Source organism: Bos indicus, chromosome 11 (assembly GCF_029378745.1).
Source record: "Bos indicus isolate NIAB-ARS_2022 breed Sahiwal x Tharparkar chromosome 11, NIAB-ARS_B.indTharparkar_mat_pri_1.0, whole genome shotgun sequence".
Classification (NCBI taxonomy): domain Eukaryota; kingdom Metazoa; phylum Chordata; class Mammalia; order Artiodactyla; family Bovidae; genus Bos; species Bos indicus.
In genome coordinates, this window is record NC_091770.1 from 101,471,273 (window position 1) to 101,491,091 (window position 19,819).

The window sequence follows — 19,819 nt, forward strand, 5'->3', positions numbered from 1 at the left end:
AATCAGGATACAGAGGCCAGACTTGGGGCAGAAGAAGGGGCTGGATGGAGAAAAGCAGTTTAGGTATTCTTAAGTCCCTTCCTAGACAGAGACAGACTCGCCCGGGGTCTCCTCCTCCACTACACGGAACTATCACTGCTAATCTCAGCAAGTATAGTGAGGACTGATTTGCTGATGGCTGTAGGATGCTTGGGTACTGTGCACGTCTATCCAGGAAATCAAACTGAGAAACCCCAGGCCTTTCAAGGTCCTGGGGGCTGTGTGAGACTGGTCAGAGGCATTAGTGCTCAAAGCCCATTCTCCAGGACTCCTTGTTGGATTTCCACATTTGACCTGCAGACGCAGTGCCCTCTCAATGAGATGAGATGGCTCTCCCAAAGGACCTGGAAGCCCTGGGGTGAAAGGGTGAGGAACTGGACAGACAGCAGAAATTCAGGCACTGCTCCTGCCACAACCGCTAACAGCATCCAGAGTATCTCTGCTCCTGAGGAAAGCTCACCAAGGAAGAAAATAAAAACACAGAGCCCTGGACCTCCCAGCATTCACATTCCCACACCCAAGTCTTTCCTCTTTGACTGGGGGGTCCCTTGAATCCACGGTCAGTGGGTAAACACACTCCTTACACTGACCCTGAGGTCAACAACCCAGGTCCCAGCTGGCTGGCAGGGAGAGGGAAACCAAGAATAATCGTTAAGATAGATAAATCCAAAAATGGATAATCTATTCAAGTAGAATCAATTACTTGCCCAGGGCAAATTAAGGGTAGTATATGTGAGGAAAACTCCCACCTATGGGCTCTTTGTGCTCCAGAGACTATATAAACAAAATCCACCAAGAAGAAGAAGATAATTTCTTAAAAAAGGAGATTTAAAACTATACATTAAAAAGTGATACATAATAAAGTGATTATGATTCTGAACACTAGTTCTTTTAAAATAACGAGGAACGTCATTTTAAATTAAATTTTTAAATAGTGGATTTCATGGGACTATCAAAGAAAAACCACATAGATGGAATTAAGAAGTCATTAGTCCCTTTAGTGGGACGACTTTCAGAGACTTGATTTAGCTCCTCTCAGTGGGTGCACTACCCCAAAGGTGCCCTGTAGAGCACCAGGATACCATGCTCCCATTCCCAGCATGGGGGTCTCTGCCCTCACTTTATTTTTCTCTTTTTACCAACTGACACCTTTATTTACCGTCCGTTTCCAAGGGCCAGGCACTTGCTTCTCTAGCTCAAGGCAAGAGCGCTCTGCTTTGCCTAGGCCTACACGGGGCTCAGAGGAACCTCAGTCTGAAGGAATCATGGTGCCGTGCAGACATCAAACGTGACTACAACCACACTGGCTGGCTGGGCAAGAGGACGATGGCCACAACACTGCCACCTCAGCACCTCAGAACTCCTCAAGCGGCATGACGAAACGGGGAGGAGGCCGGAAATGTTTTAAGAAAATGTGTCCCCAGGTTTGCTAGGGAGAAAGGGGCTGACCTGAAGATGGGAGGCCTCCAAAGTGGCAGGTATTTCACAACAGAGAATTCTCCTGTCATTTGCAGAGAGATCAAACCAGGCTGCCCTGGGCTCCTAACAGAGGCGTGACACCCCGCAGAGTCGGGTTTCACCCATTAATGCTCCAGCAGATTCTACTCCCTGACTCAGTGGCCTCTGAATGCTGTGCATTCCCCCCACTCTCCAGCTGTTAAAACCATGGCTTCTCACAAAACGCAGCCAGCAGTCAAGAGTTTACAATGAGACACCCAGAAGAAGCAGGCCCAGGAACCAGGACCCCGAGGCCAGGGCCTTTAGAGGCAGGGGCATCCACCTGCACACTTCCTTGTGCATCAGGGGTTAGGGGCCACCATGGCGCAGACAGACCTGGAACCACCCGAGGCCAGCAGGCTGGGGGAGGCCGCGATCCCAAGGCACCACTGGGCTTCAGGCTCCTCGTGTGCAAAATGGGAAGACTAGGTGGGCTGCGCTGGGTGGGCTGAGGAGGCTTGTGGGGGGTGCTCGGGGAGAATATTTGTGGAAGCATTTCATAAAATTAAGGGAATAGCAGATTCTGATTAAGCAACCTTGGCCCAGAGCCCACACTTTCTGTGTACTAGGAACAGTGAAAGCTTGTGTGCACAGTCAAGGTGAGAAGGAAGACATCGTGATGCCACCCAGGACAGGGCCTGGCACAGGGAGACCCGCGGTAAGCTGTGGGTGAATCTGAATCTATTCCTGTCTACCTGAGCTACAGCTTCCCAGGTAACATCCTGGGAACAATGAGACTATACACAGAAACATTAAGTTGTAAGACAGTAAGTAAGAGTTAAGGATGACAGCAGATGACAGGCTATGGTAAGATGTCTCTGACAGAGTCAGCAACGCTCACACCCTGGCAGGCAGACCCCCAACACTTCCAGTCCTGACTGTGAGCGTCCATGTGGGTTTGAACTCACTCTGGATCATGCAGGTGACAGGGCATGGAAACTCCACCTTTCTTAAAGGGTGATGACCCGGAACCAGGGGATGCTCTTCCTTGGGGGAGGATCTATACAGCTCCTTCCTAGAGAACTGTCTCTCAGCCACGGCATGGGCATTTTAGGACAGATGATTCTTTGTTGTGGGCGGTGGGGGAGGTGCTGTCCTGTGCATTGCCCAACACCTACCAGCATCCCTGGCCTCTACCCACCAGATGTCAGTAGCACCTGCTTCAGTCTCCTGGTTGTGACAACCAAAAATGTCTCCAGACATTGCCAGCTGTGCCCTGGAGTCTGCAGGAGCCCCCCCTAAGGAAAGGGTACTTGAATGTCAAGTTGCCTCTATCATTTCTCTTGGAATAAAGAAGAAAGCGGCGGGGAACGCCAAGAAGTGAGAGGCTGGAACAATTCCCTATCAGAGTTCACTAGCAAAACACAGTGCTTAGCGCGCCATTTTGCTCTGGGCCCTCTGGGCAGCGTCAGGTGACAACTGACACTCTTCTTGGTGTTCCATGTAAAAGCCAGCTCCAAGGGGCGGCTAAACAGATTGGAATTTAAAAAATAATAATTGTGGTACAGACCAAATCTTGCACTTTATTCCTCTCTTCAATCTGGAATTCAGATCAGTCTGGTAAACAACGCACATTTCATTCTTGCTCTCTAGCTTCTTTTTGTTAACAGATGGGGCAGGAAAAATGATTCAGTGAAAGACTCTGGACTGAAAACCTTTATTTTCCCTACTTTTAACTAGTATTTTAAGGTATTCTGCTGGTCAACACAAAAACAAGAGGAAGTACACCACAAAACCCAACAACCGTGTGTTTCTGTGGCAGGGCAGTGTGTGCTGGTGGCGTCAAATCCACAGTGGGGCTGTAACAGCACTTCTACAGACTACACTGCGGACAGTTACTAAAGAGTTGAGAATCTACTTATCTGACAGGCTTGTCTTTATTTTACCTCGCTGAGTTTAATTTTGTTTTTATGTTCAGTTATGTGTGGGGATTAGCATTAGGTTTTTTAGGTATTAAAAAATAAACTTTCATAAAGAGTAAACGTAACACGGTCAGAGTTTCGACGTGATGTCTGGTGGCTGTGTTTCAATCTCTGGGTCACCGCTCTTTGTATGGCTCTTTGTATGGCTTTGCTCCATAGCCCTAGTTTCCTTGTCTGCAAAATTTAAGTTTCCACCTCCCAGGGATATAATGAGAATTAAGGGAACGAGTGAAAGCACTGAGCGTGGGGCTAAGAACAGGCTTGGTAAATGCTAGCAGCACAAAAGGAGTCCCTGGCTATGAGACACTGGTTCTGTGCTATCTCATCACGCTCAGGAGTCTTGCGAGACATTTAAAGAGACCTTACACTTTACACGCCCTTCTTCTTCTCAACTGTCCAGAGCATCTTAGCAGCTCAAGGAAAGAACAGCTGGTCTTAAGAGATGAGACTCACCCGTTCCCCCCGAACCCGTTGGACCCAAGCAGCACACCCAAACCAATCCCCGAATCCCCAAGCTTTCACCGTGAGCACTGGGCTTGCTTTGCTCCGAAGACCATGGAGGCCTGGATAAACTTTGACTTTTATCCATGGCTCCTTGGACTGTTTCCTGAACAATTAAGCCCACAGTTGCCACCCAACTGAACACAACGATATTGCAACAGAATTTTTTTTTTCCATCCCCAAAACCATGGGCCAGGATTCTGCAGTAGAAGGCAAGGCAAACCCAATTGTTCTTAGCATCACACTGACCTTCTGCCTTTGAGACCTGGAAGCCACAGCACTGGTGGACATAAACTCTACTGCCTGCTGCTCCAGATCCAAGGGGATAGGGTAGCCCTCTGGTAGAAATCTGTCTGTTGCCTCCTGGAAGAGAGGAAACCTGGATTCCTACAGAGCTTGAAATGGCCGTTTTAAGCTGAAGGGAAGGGGTTGATGAAAATCAACAGCTGTTGCAACACATCTGGCTTGACTGGCCCTGCTGAGGTTCCTGGTGTTTGAGGGCATCTTCAGTTGGGTTTCAAGGGTTTAGCAAGTTTCAGAGCGTGGACCCTGGAACCAAATGATGGATGTTCTGGACATCACAAATCTACGTGTGTGTGTCGGGGGGCAACATGGGCCTCTCTAGGGGCATGGAGGCTGCGTCCTGGGGTGTGAATGTGATGCTCTGAGCTGTGTTAAATGCCCAGAGGATGACATCTGGAAAAGAACTGTTCTAGCCAACTGATCTGGACTCTTATTAATGGGAGAAACACTCACCCATCCTAAAAGTTTCTATTTCACAAGGACACAGAAGGCCCCACCTGGAACTGTGGAGCGCTACCGGAAAGGTGCTCTGTACTGAAAGCTCAGTCCCCAGGGCATGAACTCAGAAACAGCACAAACACATTGTTCAAAGCAGGTGCAGGCCAGCAGAAACACCTGGAGTCAGCTTACTTTGTTCACGGGCTTCTCTGGAATCTTCACAGACACCTCGGCTGGTTTTCCCTTCTTTGATGGCGTCCTCTTGATTTTGGGCGAGTGGAATTTGTCCTTCAGCTTCATGGTGAAGGAGGAGAGATGAGAACGCTGAGAGTCTGAAAACAGAGGAGGTACTGACTATTAGAGGCAGAGTGAGAAGAAGCCGTGGTTCATTCGCCTTCTGTGGAAATGAGTGTTGTCCTCAGGCAAATCGTTCCCCTTCTCTGTTTGAGGTTACAAAGAAAAGGAAACATGGATCCATTCGAACTCTTTTGCTTGCACCTTTCAATTTTTGCAATTTCCTTCTAAGTTAGGGTGAAAGCAGTCAAAATGGGTGTGGAAAACGAACACGCAAATACTTCCATGCGTCCCTATAGAGTTCATCTGATTATCTAACCAACGTCCAAGGGAACCGGCTAAGATGAAAAGACACCACAGTGGGACCGCAGAAGGGCTGGACATGAGAATTGGGAATGAAGGCCCTTTTGAGTGGACCTCCTCAATGTCTGGTTAGGGAACTGCAACAAGTGACATGCGTCAGGCCTCAGAGCTGGCCGTGGAGACTGAAGTAGACCTAAGGTGTTCAAAACCCTCAGGGACACAGTGAAAGACAATTTGGTTTCTCAACAAAATCAGGAACAAGACGAGGGTGTCAGTTTTGATCCCTGTTACTCAATTTTGTACTCCAACACAAGCCATCCAGATTGGAAAGGGAGATATAAAACTGTTGGTAGATGAAATAATTTTGTATATGAAAAATCCGAAGCAATCCACTAAGAAACTAGTACTAACAAACAAATTTAGTAGGCTCACAGGATACAAGATGATATACATCATAAACAAGGTCACAGACAAGAATCAATTCTATTTCTACACAATAGCAAGGAACATTCAAAACAAATGTAAGAAGCATCCATTCACAATCATCAAAACAAATAAAACACAAAGGCCTAAAACTACATTTAAGTGACGTACTGATATGCTACACCATGGATAAATCTCAAAAACATGATGCTAAGCGAAAGAAGCTAGTCACAAAAGACCACATATTGTATAATTCCGTTTATCTGCAATGTCCAGAACTGGCAAATCTCTAGAGACAGAAAGTATTAATAGATGAGAGGTTGCCTAAGACTAAAGGGAGCGGAGAGGGATGGAGAGCGGCTGCTGGTGACTAAGAGGTTTCTTTTGGTGGGGGAGAAGTGTTCTAAAATTAGAATCTGGTGATCGTTACACAACCCAGTGAATTACTATAAAAAAAAAAACCAACTTTGAATTCTACACTTTAAAAGAGTCGTGTAGTCAGATATGTGAATTCTATCTCAATGAAGCTGTTGGGGGAAAAAACAAAGAAACCAACCCAACGAGCAGCCTTCCTTCATTTACTACAGCACTTTCCAGGATTTGAAACCATCTTATTATTTGTGTGTTTATCTCCTAACAAGAACGCACTTGCTGAAGACTGTACCTGTCCTGCTCAAGCCTGCGTCTCCAGTGCTAACACTGTACGTAGCCCAGAGAAGATGCTCGGGAAACATTAGTTCAACAAATGAACAAATCGGCCAAAGAGAAAATACCCCACAGAAAGCACTGCTTCTTTGGCTGTCAGAAATTTATAGAAAATACTTGAAAATGGTTGACAATTAGGGAGAACATGATTCTATGCAATGGAAAAAAAAAGTAAGTGTATTTAAAAAATAAAAAAATACACTCCCTTTCAATTTTCTCAGCAATTTAGTACTAAAACAAAACCAAAAACAACAAAAAAACCCTTCCAAATAAATGACATAGCACCTCTATTACAGGCGTGTCACTGTGTCTACTAGTGCTGGCTTATCAGGGGCCAAGCCTCAATCCTCTTGTCAAAGACCTTCAGGCTGCAGGCAGGATCAGATACACAATTCGCCCTTTGCAATTATCTAGGAGCCCCTTGCACTCTGGACTAGAGAGAGGAGCCAGGCCTGACCTTCGTTCACAAGGGCAGTCAAACCAAACCCAGCCTCGCAGCTGTCTGTCCACCAGCCAGAGCTGCAGGAAGCTCTTCTTAGAGCCCAGCAAGGACACAAATCCACAGAGGGCTGGTGCGCCTCTCTCCTCAGCTGGAGCTGCTCGACGTGGAGCTCCGGGGTTCTCGGTACCAGTCCTCGCAGGTGGCGCCAGCCCTGGGATTCGCAGCATGCCAGCAGATGGTGTGATTGCTCCGGCTCCCCTCCTCTTCCCCACCCAAGCAGGGGGGCCCACACAGTTTATACTTGCTTCTTTACAACAACTTCGGTAATTCACAGGGTAGTTAAAAGGCCGGGCAGTTGTAGTCAGACTGTTTTGAGTCAACAGACTTCAGCAGCACCTCTTAAGTCTCAAGTTTTGTCTGAGAACATTGCTCTACCTGAGATGTCTGATGTGGCGTAGGTTAAATTACTGGCTGCGGTAATGCAGGAAGGTGCTCGTCCATGTGCAGGGCACATGGCACCTGCTCAGTGCCTAAGTGTGTGATGTGGACTGGCTGCAGGTCAGACCGGGACACTCTGCAGCACTGAAGGTGTTTCTCAGGATCCCAGGGAATGGCAGGCCTCACACACGCCCCTCTCTTCTCCCGTTAGTGCTGAGTGGAAGTCTCAACCCGGCCGGAGCCCGCTGGTCTCTGCCTCTCTTTCAGGCTGCTCTTCTTCCTGCCCCCACCTGCTCCTTAGAACGCTGGCCTCAGCATCCCCAACGTCACAGCACATCCTTCTCCAGACAGGTTCCCAAGTCAGATGCTTGGGTGTGACTTCTACCCTGGTGAGTAAGACCGAAAGCAGGGCAAGAGAAGCAGACACAAACGGGGAAGTATAGGCAGGATGCGTGGTTTCTTTGGTGGTCAAAGATCTTCAGAGACACAGACTGGGCAAGCCAGCTTCCTCCTCCTCCTCCTCCAGCCTGCTGCCCTGCATAGCTATTACACACGGGTAGGCATGGGGCTGAGGGATGGCCAGTTTCACTCTCTGCCATCAGGACCAGGGCAGAACCAGGGTAGGCAAACAGGGTGTGGAGGCCCCCCTCAACCCCCGATTATGACCGAGCGGCCAGGTAAGGACACCTTTGCCAGAGAGCAGCCAGAGCCACCCAGGAAGTACACGGCAACAGGCTCTGGCTGTCCCGGGGCAGCTGGGAGTCCACATCAGTACATAAAGAAAGTGCGTATCTACCAATAAATTTCCCTCCTTGGAGTACTTAACAGCCACAGACAGCCACCTCTAGCACAAGATGCGATAAATCAAGCGGAAAGAGCAGGTTCTTTGTCATGACAACCAACCTCCTCAAGTTTGGAAATCAAGGGCAGCACAAATGAGGACAGGCTTCGACTTGGAGGCTGCTTGTCGTCTCTGCCTTGAAACAACAGCTTAGCAACAAAGCCTTTCGCACAGGTTTCAGGAGGTTTGGAAGGGCACTCCAACTATGCACCTGAGAGCAGATAAAGCACCATGACGACCAGTGACGGCAGAGTGGGTGGACACAGGGGTGGCAGCTATGTTAGGGTGATCCTACCAACACGCCACACACAGACGTGTGCGACACATGCACACCTGCCACACACTTCCGGACCCCTGCTCACTCCCTCGTGTGTGTCACTCATCTCGGTGGGGGGCAGTGCCAAAGAGATGGTCACACGACTGCAGAGCTTCAGGTAACTTCACCGACCACTCTTCAACTTCTCACTTGGGAAGTTACACATCAGGTTTGGTAAATGTGTGTGCTAAGAGATTTTCTAGCACTGAAATTAAAACAAAATTTTGAAAGATTTCATACACGAGTCTATACAACTTACAGAGAAGGAATGAAATCCATGCATCCAGTGGCCTCACCCACCACATGGAACTTCCGGCAATGATGGACACGTTCCCTGTCCACACTGTCCAACGTGACGGCCGCTCGAGGTTGCCAAGCGCTTGGAATGTGCCTCGTGCGACCAAGAACCTGAGTTTCTATTGGAATGCAGAGAAACAGTAAGAGAGGCTGGCGGCTGTCCCACTGGACAGCGGGGCTCAAGAAGCAGAACACTGGCAACCCCACCACCCCCTCCACACGCCCCGTCGTGATGGTGTCTTCCTGCCCAACGGCGGGTAGCTGATTCTGAATTTTGTGCTCATCACGCCTTACTTTTTATGCTAGTTTAGATCTGTAAGTAGAGTTTAATGAGTAGGTTTGTGAAGCTAACTTAAGGGATACTATACTGTCAATACTCCTCTGCTCTTGCTTTTTCACTCAATGGTAGGTCTGACATTTGCCCAGGTGACGTGTGCAGAAGCGCTTCTGTTTTCAGTCCTGTGCAGTCCCACGCCTTCTGTCATGCTGCTTTTGTTCACCCACTCTTCTGTCAGTCAACGCTGGGTCATTTTTGGCGTGTTTGCTTCTATAAACAGCACTGCTCTGACCTTTCTTGTACATGCCTCCTGGAACACACTCGAGAGCCTCTGTGACAAGAGCCCCTGGACTAGAGTACACACCACATCTCATCCGAGGGCTGCTGCCAAGTGAGCCCCGGAGGGTCTGGGCCTCTCTGCGGCCCCCGCAGCGCCACACCCACCAGGACCTGGGCTTGCCAGACCTGCACACCTTGTGACAGGGCCACACCTAACCAAAGAAACAAAAGCCTCCTGCACGTGGAGGCGCCACAGCTGGTGTGTCTCACTGTGGTCTATCAGATTTGCTGGGAACGACCTCAAAGGTCACGGACAGAACTTAAGAAAACAAACCCTCAACCACTGCTCGTGTACGCGTGGCTTAGTCGTGTCCGACTCTTGCGACCCTGTGGACTGTAGCCCGCCAGGCTCCTCTCCATGGGATTTTCCCACAAGAACACTGGAGGGAGGTGCCATTCCCTCCTCCAGGGGATCTTCCTGACCCAGGGATCAAACCTGCCTCCCTTGCATTGCAGGCGGATTCTTGACTGCTGAGCCACTGGGGAAGCCCAACCACTGCTCGGTATGGCATTTGCACCAAGGAGGGTCAAGAACCCCCAATGACCAACCTGCGAGTCATTTCTTCCAGAAGAAGAACGCTTACATGACCTCACAGTCAATTTCCGCAGAGACGGCGTGATATGACCAAGAGCAGCACTGCCCTGAGGGGCTGCCACAAGCTGTAGGTGGGCTGCAAGACAGACACCCTTCTCCATCCAGAGGGAGGCTGAAGGAGAGGCACGCAGCCTGTTCCTGGAATCACATCTCAACCCAAACCAAAAGCACACCAGAGCCAAACCAGCTTCTTCCAAGCAGTCTGCCAGGCGTCACTGTATCATCCTTGAACTTTCAATGTGCCCCTCGGCCATGCTGAACGGCCGTCTCTCCTTGCTGCTGACAAATGCACTTGCCCAGTGGCCTTTCAGACGTCATCTGTAGCAGCAGCTGGGATCCCAACTTAGCAGCGTCCCTGTCAGGGCTTAAGTCCGCCTTGGATGGGGGAGTCTACATAGCAACCACAGAGGACCACACAAGGTCTAACCTGCACCATGCGAGGTCCACCCAGGACCACAAAGTCAGGGTCAGCGTGGATGACACTTTGAGGCGGCTCCAAGAGCATACAGCCAACCCTGAGAGACACGGTGGCGGCTCCCCCCCGCATGATGGCGCAGGGCGCAGGGCGCAGAGCTGGGCCCACACACAAGCCCGGGTGGCGTGTGTGCGCTCCCAGCACCCACACCCCGGCTCCCAGACGGGCCGAAAGGACAACCAGAGGGGAGAAGTACACACGGATACTAGCAAGAACCATTTTAAACATGAGGATTTCACATTTTTAAGAGGTCTGCCTGCTTATCTAGAATCGTACAGACTGTGACTGCACAGGCAAAGACACACGTGAGAGTGAGTGGGTCATGGGCACGGCCGGCAGGACGGGGGCTCTGGAGTCAGGCAGCTGGTGCTTTAACTCGCGCTCGGCCTCTCTGCACTGCGGGCTGCTCGCCTGTAGAGCCAGCATAACCTCAGGACCCACCTGCCTGGGTTGCTGTGAGGGTTAAATGTGATCCTGCATGTCAAGCATTTAGCAGAGGACCTGATACACAGCAGACACTGAGTCCACAGCACCCGCTGCTGTTATGTGATAACACCGCCAATGCTCTGCCAACACGCAGTATGGCAAAGGCTAAAAATAATCCTAGCCTGGCAGAGCGCAAAGTAACCTGATGTTTTATTTTTTCCAACAATTTCATAGTAAAAGATCCTCTTTCTTACGTAACATAGGATTATTCACATTCAAACACAGGGAAAACAATTTCTGGAGTGCCGCAACACCACAGGCTCTTATGGCACGAGAATCTGTTCATATTACCCTCTGGTGTAGGAAGTCAACGGATAGCTGTGATGTTGCTGGGGGTACTAATGGAAATAGCAAGCATCTCCTTTTTCCTTTTATCAGCGACAAAACTGAAACAACCTCATTATAAAAATCTGAGCACTGCAAAAACATATAACACAGAAGGTGAAAATCCCTCATAACTCCCCGTCTCTGTCATACAGAGCTGAAGTATTTTTGTGACTGGCTTTTTTAGCTGGGTGATATGCTGTGGCCATTCTTCCACGTGAGCACAGTTAATGCGTGAATAATGTCCTAATGGAAGGCAAACCACAACACGGTCAAACGGTCTCCTGACCAAAGGTTCCCAACTCCTGCTCTTCCAAAAACAGCACAGGAATAAACACCCTCCCGCTGAGCCCGCTGAGCCCCTGCCTGAAACTGGCTCCTAGAAAAGGCACTGCCAGGCCAAAGGGCATAAGCACTGGACACCTGCCAAGATACTGCCCAGCTGCCCTGAGCTGGGTGCAGGCCTGTGGGGGCTACGCCGAGGAGCGAGACCAGGGGTGCAGGCAGGAGATCGGGCCTGGGGACCCACCCCTGCAGGCTTCACTGCAGATCCGACAGAGCTACTGGTTTTGCTTTACTTGTGTAACTGTCAGGATTAAAAACAGATTTGGAAATGAACAGACACTTCACAAGAGATGAAATCCAAATGGCCAACAAACAGATGATAAGGTGCTCAGTCCCACTGGTTATCAGGAAACAATAAATTAAAACCATATAGCAAGGCTACGACATACACACCAGGATGGATACAAAGAAAAAGGTGCAAACACTCCACACTGGGGGGTGGAGAGCACGGGGCTCCCCCTCCCTCCACGGCTGCAGGGACGAGGCAGGACAGGCACCAGGCACTCGCTTCCCTGAGGCTGAAGGCTAAGTCTTCCTCACTTTGGAACCTGGCACTTAGCCCCAAGACTGGCACACAGTGAAAGTGAATAAACGATCGTTAGTGAGCACAAAGACACAAGAATCAACGACTGACTGCAACAGCTAACAACTACAGCATTCAACCGGCACCAGACAGCAGGGTCTGATTAGTGATGTCGATGGGATGGTTTACACCGATTTGTAAGGTAATTGTCTGAGGAACACCGACACACGAGTCAGACACAACTGACTCGTGTCAGCTGAGTCAGAGACAACCAAGAACTTTCTCTGCTGTGCTGGTTCGGCTTGGGTCACCCGGGTTGAGAGAATCCTGTTCAAGCTACTTCCAGGGAAAAGATGAGAGAAAAACCAGACGTTTCGCTCTCCCCCTCGAGGTCTCCAGAGGACAACAGACTCTCCAACAGAAACACAAGGCCACATGTGGTTTCAAATTAAATTATCCACAATGTTATAATTTCAATATACAACTAAATAAAAATTATCAGGCGAGACATTCTACTCTTCTCTTTCTTTCATACTGAGTCTTCAGAACGTGGTCTCTTGCTGGACCAGACACTTTTCCAGCACCCTCTGCAGCTCGAGGCCCTGGGAATGGCTGGCCCTCCCCGTCCCTGCGAGGAGGGCTGATCCACTGGCCTCCTGACAGGAGGCACCTTGGGCAGGCTGGATTCAAGGGCTTCTGGAACGTGCCCTGAGGTGCACTTGCTGAAGGACTAACCGCGGGGGGCCCTCTCACCCCCAGGCTGGGTGTTCTAGACTCTGAGGCCCTCTGCCCCCATGGAAGGACTGCAGGATCTCAGTGAAGCCCCCACCTGGCACAGGGCCAGAGAGCCTGCGGAAACTCGCTGTGCAAGGTGAGAGGACCAGGGCAGAGGAGGGAGACTTTCAACAGAAGACTTTTCTGACAATCGCAGCTTCCCAGCAATGCAGGCAGCAGGGAGCAAGGACAGACACCTGTGGTGGCAGTGACATCATGTCCTCTGCTTTGAAACGTGGGCAAAACGAGTGACACGGACCACCCCCGGCCGAGGGCAGCCCTGTGAACTTACTCCCACCCCACCCGCAGCTCCGACATAAGTGAAACCCCCTCAATGCTTGCAGCTGTGAGTAAGCTGCCCATTGGGGCCTCACTGTTCTCATCTGTGAAATGAGAATAACGGTCCTTGTCTCACCTCTCAAGGCTGTCATGGATGTGATAAGTACTCCATGTAAGGTTCCTTAGCACAGTACTGACACCTAGTAAACATCAGATAAATGTCATCTGCTGTTACCCAAATGTTCTGAGATAAATGCCACCACTCTGAATGGGCAATTACTATTTCTTCAACACAGCAGATTTTACAAAATTAATTAATGCTCATACTGCTGTGGCATGTGGAACTACCCCAACCAGGGATCAAACTGATTCCCCCTGTGGTGGAAGTGTGAAGTCTTAACCACTGGCCCACCAGGGAAGTCTGTTTTAACACAGCAGAATTTTTAAATGGAGGAGATAACTCACTGAGCCAGGGCTCTTATGACTGAGTATTTTTCTACATGTGTGTTTTACTTTAATTTTAAAAAGCTGTATTCAAAGAAAAAAAGTACAGCAGAGATGAGAAGAGGAGCTGGACTCTTGGTGACATCGTCTGAGCTGTTAGTTTTATTTGTCTGAGGCTCAACTTCCAGCAACTTGGGGGTGGGGTGGGGAAAGAGGTGAATTCAGTAACTAAGTGTCCTTCAGGATTTAAACAGAAACCACAGCCTCCACCAGGTAAACTTGTGCATGTGAACACAGCCTGGAGAGGACATTGTGGGGTGGGTGGCGGGCCTCCTGCCAGCAATCTGTCAGAAAGGGCACTGAACAGTTTCCCCCATACCTACTCCAATTATTAAAAAATGGTCAAATAACGGACGATATCCCACGAGATGAAAAGGGACCCTCTGGGATTTATAGCTGCTTCCGTCCCCGGAGCCCAACATCAGCAGCTAGTGCATTTAAACACCCTACTGGAAGCTGGGTGATCATCACATTAACTCAGGGAGGGATAGGTTCTCAGCACCATTTGGCAGACGCAGAGACCAGGTCCCAGGGGCCTGACCCCCTGCCCCCTACCCCCACAACATGCACACACACACCACAGATAAGGCGACTGGAGAACCACTCAAGGTCAGCCTGTCCCCAGGGTCGCCAAGTACCAAGGAAGGATTTCTTTGGGATTGACTCTGAGATTCTCAAAGCCACAGACTTCAGAGAATTCCAGAGACATAAATGAGTCATTTCTCTCGAGTGTGTTGCTTCTAGAGAAGACAGAAGGGAGAGGCAGAGCAAGCATGTCAGCACGCCCGGCTGAGAGCAGGCGGCCCATCACCATCGGGGTTCCGGCTGCACCGGGACACGGTCCACCCTCACCTTGTCCTCAGGTGGAGCTGTTTGGAGCAGCCTCTGTCCCTCAGAGGAACTTGCATGTTAGGACTGGTGCCAGTTCAGAATTCAACAACGCTCCTCAAGGGTCGCAGAGCCTACGTGCGGCTCTGTGAGGCCCGCCTGGCCGCCTGAACAGGGGTCAGCAGTGGGGGGATGGGAGCACCCACAGGCGGCCAGCGGCTCCCGCCACCAGCTGCTCCAGGCCCTGCTCAGGGACCCCCCAGGAACGCACGACGTGTCAGGCCACCCTCTGGGCTTCCAAAGGAAACACATTTTCATTTGTCAGTGAGCACATGTTCCTTTTTTGTTTTTTACTTCACAGACAACAAGAGAAGGAGCTGGGAGTCACAAGCGCCCGCGGTTTGGGACGCTACAGGAATCGCTTGCTGGCAAATATGGAATAAAGCAAAGGGACAGGGTCCCCTGGACCACCGCCTTCCGTCCCCATCACCGCAGAGAGACAGGGTGCATCAGAGGGCGTGGGGCGGGCCCACAGGCCTCCTCCTTCAGCCGCTCACCCACTTGTTCCACACACATTTACACGCTGAGGAGCAGGACCCCCTCGTCCCCTCCAGAGAGCCCCCAGACTTGTGAGGGGAGCCAGAAGAGTCCTCAGTATGGTCAGCGAGCAGCCCTGGGATGGAGACATGCCCGGTACAGGCAGGGCCCTTCGGGCCGCTCAGAGCCCGCTCAGGAGGAGGGCAGCTCTTGGTGCCAGCAGGAGTGCCTTGGCACCCGGGGCCCCTGCGTAACAACCCAGCGGGCTCCTCAGGGCAGGAGAAAGGGGTGCACCTACAGGCTTCGGACATTTCACATGGGAACCGACGGAAGACATCAGAGGCAGCAAACAGGGGGCTGGTTTGGAAGAGGCCTCAGAGACCTGTGAGGGACGCCGAGGGACCTGAACATGCCCATGTCTCCGAAGGCGCACTTCCGGCTGCCCAGGCGTGGAGCGGAGGAGAAGGTCGTCACCCTCACCCCTGGCAGCAGTGCCTTTTCTCTGGAACCAAAGGGGCACTGGGACGAGCACCTCGTGACAGACCGCCCCCTGCTCCCGTCCCCCAGGCTGTGTCCAGGGCTCTGTTCCCACAAGAAGGTCGATCATGTGCGTTCATATACACATAGGGAAAAAAGCCAGACCCTACTCTGCTCCACACGTTCCGAATCAAGCTGGGATCAACCCCAGCCTCTGGGGGTGGGGACCAAGGTGGTCCCGGCTGCCCCGCCTCAGAGGCCCCGCTCCCCACCCGCTGCCAAGTGAGGGATGGGAAGCGTGGGCGCCAGCAAGGATCCCAGTCCTGACAGAGGCTGCCGAGGCCTGGGAACTGCTCTCCCGCCAGCCTAGGGCCCAGGCCTCCCGAAAAAAGGTGGTCCAGGGCCCCTCCTCAGCAGCAGCTGGAAAAGTATTAACTGCTTCCAGTCGTTTCTCTTCCTCAGGGGACAACTTCAGCAGAGCAGGTAAAAACGCAAAGAAGCCTAGAATGGAAGACAGTTCCCGTGCTTGGGACATGCCCCCACCCTCTGCTTGTGAGCCACCACAGCTGCAGATGGTCTAATGGCCCACGGGAGGCTCCGAGTGGCCTTGATAATCTGAAGTCAGGCTGGTCTAGTCAAAGCCAGAATTTCATCAGCTCAGAGCCTGAAATCCAGCCCAATCCGTGTCTGGTCCAATGTACGGGTGCCCATGCACAGGGACTGCAGACACCAGGGAGGGTGGCAGCTGCAGCCGCTGGGACCATTTCCCGCAGCCGGAGTGTGCGCACGACTGAGGCGCTCCATGGAGGACCCTCCAGGGTGGGAGATGGAGGCTGAGGAACAAGGGACAGACTAGATGCGATCCTAGTGCAGCTTCACAGCCCCCAAACTCAGAGAGAAAGAACCCTCAGTACAGCCCGGATGAAGCAGAGCCTAGGTTCAGAGGCAGGAGGGCGCGTGTGCCCCACGGGGAACAAGCCGGTGCCCACGGGAACAGGGCCCCGTGCTCGCCGATGCGCACCACTCTCCACCACACCCTCCCCACCCTGCCCCCAGCCCGGCTTCCGACTCAGATGGCACGTCTCAGCGTGGGCTCCTCTTCCTCTTTTTTTAAGCCAGAGACTAGCAAATATGCTGTTTATTAGATGTGTTCACAGCTTTGATCACCAGGGAAGCAAGTCACCACAAGAGCAGAAGAAAAGGCTTTCAGGCCAGCCAGTTCTGCTTGTAAAAGTGATTCACACCCTCTGGAAGAGACCAGGACCCAGGCAGCTCACTCGGAGCATTGCATCAAAGGGCTCCTGGCCATGCCAGCTCTTGAGTAAGATGCCCTCGGTGAGGAGGTCTTGGGCATGGTCTCTTAGCCCAGGTCATACACACTGACTCTTTCCTCTTGGGAGGTGGGATTACGGGTGGAAGTTTTTAACCAACAGCTACTGAAGAACTCGTATTTCCATGATTGCTGGAGTTGCCAACATTTGGCTAGAAAGCGCTACAAGGGGATTTTCTGAAATCAAGAAGGCTTCCCAGTTCTCACAGAAGTTATACCTTTACGGTCTGTGATAAATAACAGATGGCCTCACAATATGTACTTTTAAAGACAGCTCTTCAGTGGCGCTGGCCCCTTCCCTGGATCTTGGACGCAGCCAAATGACATTCCTCTCTTTCCAAATTCTCTCTCTTACTCAGAACTCTACCAAACCTACTCCACCCTAGTGAGTGCCTTTAGGAAAAATCCAGTTGTCTCATTCTAGAATCCTCAGGGCAGGAGACAGTGTGCATTTTTTGAGAAGGAATCTCACTTTCCCCTGTTCTCCCTCAGCAGCCGTATCCTTGAAGTCTCCTAGAATTGAAGCTCTTTTTATAAAGGACCAAATCTTTGCATAGGAGGCGGCTTCCTGCCAGTTGTCTGCAGGCCTCTATCCTGGCAGCCTGGGGGGAAGAGCACACACAGGCCGTATGGGGAGAAGGCAGAGACCTGTGGTCTCAAAGTCAGCTGTTCGCAGGTAACACTCACTTTTCTGCCGAAAACAGGCTGAACACAGAGTCCAGGCCCTGGCCCTGCGCACAGCGCGCTCCTCCCACAGCCAGATGCTGGGCATTTGGTCCCACAGCAGGTCTGTGGTTTAACAGGAATGGAGGCCCTGCCCTTGAGTAGTTTACAAGCGAACAAGGAAGTAAAGCCATACACCCAGGGCTCCCACACACAGCAGAGCAAGACAACTGCTGAAGAAACAAGGGGTTTACTTCCTAAGAGACCCACAAAACTCTTAGAAGGAAGCCCTAGAGCTGTAAGCCTAGAAGACACGCAGACTTCAGCTGTGAAAAGTGCAAAGGGATGAGGGCTGATCTGGGTGAGAGATGAACTGAGTACGCCCTGGCCACATGGGGTGGGAGGGCAGACACGTGGCCGATCCCTCCTGCTGACGATTACTCAGGTCACAACCCATTGGGAGGTCCCAAAACCAATTTCCTGGATGAACGCATAAAATGTGATACAAACCATCTGAGGCCACTGCTGACAGTAAGGCTAAACGCTTCTTGAGACTTATTTCAGTTACGACCAACTTGAGATGCTGAAGACCCCACTCCCTGGGGAGCATGGGGGGGAAAACGCTCTAACTAGGACAAAGAGGAGCCACAGCTCAGGGTCCTGTATGGGCCATCAGGACCACAAAGCTAGTCTTGACCAGAAGTGGCCTGGACCGTGGCTGAGCTCCCCGACCTAGGTCTGGAACTAAGAATCGGGCACAGGGGCAGTGCCAACAGGTGCGTCGCTTCTGAGGCAGAGGGGTCAGGAGTGCGCAGGCTTTTCTGACCACCTAGCATGGTAAGAAACGTTTTACTTTGTGATCAAGTACACAGAGTATATTACAAAACCTGAACGTGTTCAAGTCTTTCTCACTTTTCAATCCCTTGAGGTGATTCTCAGTCTTCCGTGAGAGCAAAGAATTGAGGTGGGGACAGTGGGGCAGACAGTGGCACCGCCCTGACCTGGAACTGCTCAGAAGGCGGGCTCTGCACCCAGCCCTGACCTTGTGGGCAGGCTCTCTAGGGAAGAGACCCAGGGACTAGGGCTCAGCCAGTCCTCCAGGCAACTCTGCAGCATGATCAAGTTTGAGAAGCACGGTGTTTGAGGATGAAGGTCTGGGGGAAAACAGTGAAGCTGTTAAGAAACTCCAAATAGTGGGCCAAAGAACGGGAGGGGTGAACAGCAAGCCTAGCAGGGCCAAGTGCACACAGGAAGTGACACAGGCAGGTGGACCCTTGACTCTGACAGAAGGGGAGGGTCTCATCTCAGAACATGCCTCAGGACAAGCCCCTCCGGATAGGGAGAAAGACTGATAAACTCAAGGCCTGGGGGCGGGGCCCAACCACCAGTCTCAGCTGATGAATCCCAACCAGCTCCCCCAGGCAAGAAACTCGGGCTGAGCCAGGTCTCCTTGGCTACACGGCGAGTCAGAGCAGGAGTAAGACAATGAATAAAACGGGACCAACCACATGCAGAGTTCTTGGGATACCGTATTCCACCCAGAACTGGTGGACCAAAGTGATACATCATTGCTCTTCCTTCTGTTAATAATGCCGTGCTTCCTTACAGGAGGCATCTACTTTGGTGATGTCTCTCTGCCCTCAAGTAAACTGTTCTGACAGTGATTCTCAAGAGGGTAGAGAGGTGGGCCGAAGACAGGGCACTGGTCTAAAAAGGTATAAACGAGACACCTATACACATCTGCACTTGCAGCCAGAAGCAAGCTGAAAGGAGACAGGCCGAGGTGTCTGAGTGACAGTTAGGGCTGCGGGTGACAGGCCCCCACGCTGCTTGGCCCTCGAGGCCGGAGGTCAGGTCCTCACTCTACACTGCCCCCAGCCCGTGAATGCATTGTTTCTTTCATGGAAAGTGAAGAATCTTTAGTCTCTTTAAAGTGCCGGCACATTCGAAGACGAAAGGTGCATTTAAGATGGGAAACCTCCTATTTCCCGGAAAGCAAGGAAAGGGACTGCCCAGGACCAGCCTCCCCAAATGCAGATCCTCCCAATGTGACAGCGAGCGGGGTGCTCCCGTCACCCAGGCTCTGTGTCTCCAAAAACCCGCGCCGCGGAGTGAAGGGGACGAAAGAAAGTCTGGTGGTGTTCAACCGAAGCTCCTGAGAGCCACCAAGTGACTGAGAAGGAACACATGTCACTTCATTTCTTGCAGGACGTGCGGGTCCATCATTTACCCATCGTGACTTAAATCTCCTAAAAGACAGCTTTTGTTCTGCAACTTGTGTCTGCCAGCCACAATGTCCTCAGA

The 19,819-nt window shown here is 51.4% G+C and overlaps 1 protein-coding gene across 18 annotated transcripts in view; it reads right to left on the reverse strand.

The window, feature by feature from the left end:
* RAPGEF1 (Rap guanine nucleotide exchange factor 1) overlaps window positions 1-19,819 on the reverse strand; it is a 137,139-nt gene that overhangs the window by 60,357 nt on the left and 56,963 nt on the right. For 13 of the 18 annotated variants that reach the window (XM_070799460.1, XM_070799459.1, XM_070799471.1 and 10 more), the window contains 2 exons: window positions 4,893-5,032; window positions 4,209-4,322 (listed from right to left, as the gene is read on the reverse strand). In XM_070799460.1, the coding sequence (XP_070655561.1) occupies window positions 4,209-4,322; window positions 4,893-5,032 (254 nt within the window). Of the gene's footprint in view, window positions 1-4,208; window positions 4,323-4,892; window positions 5,033-9,924; window positions 9,947-19,819 lie in introns of those variants that run through there. The other 5 variants (XM_070799466.1, XM_070799473.1, XM_070799462.1 and 2 more) reach the window with 2 other exon arrangements.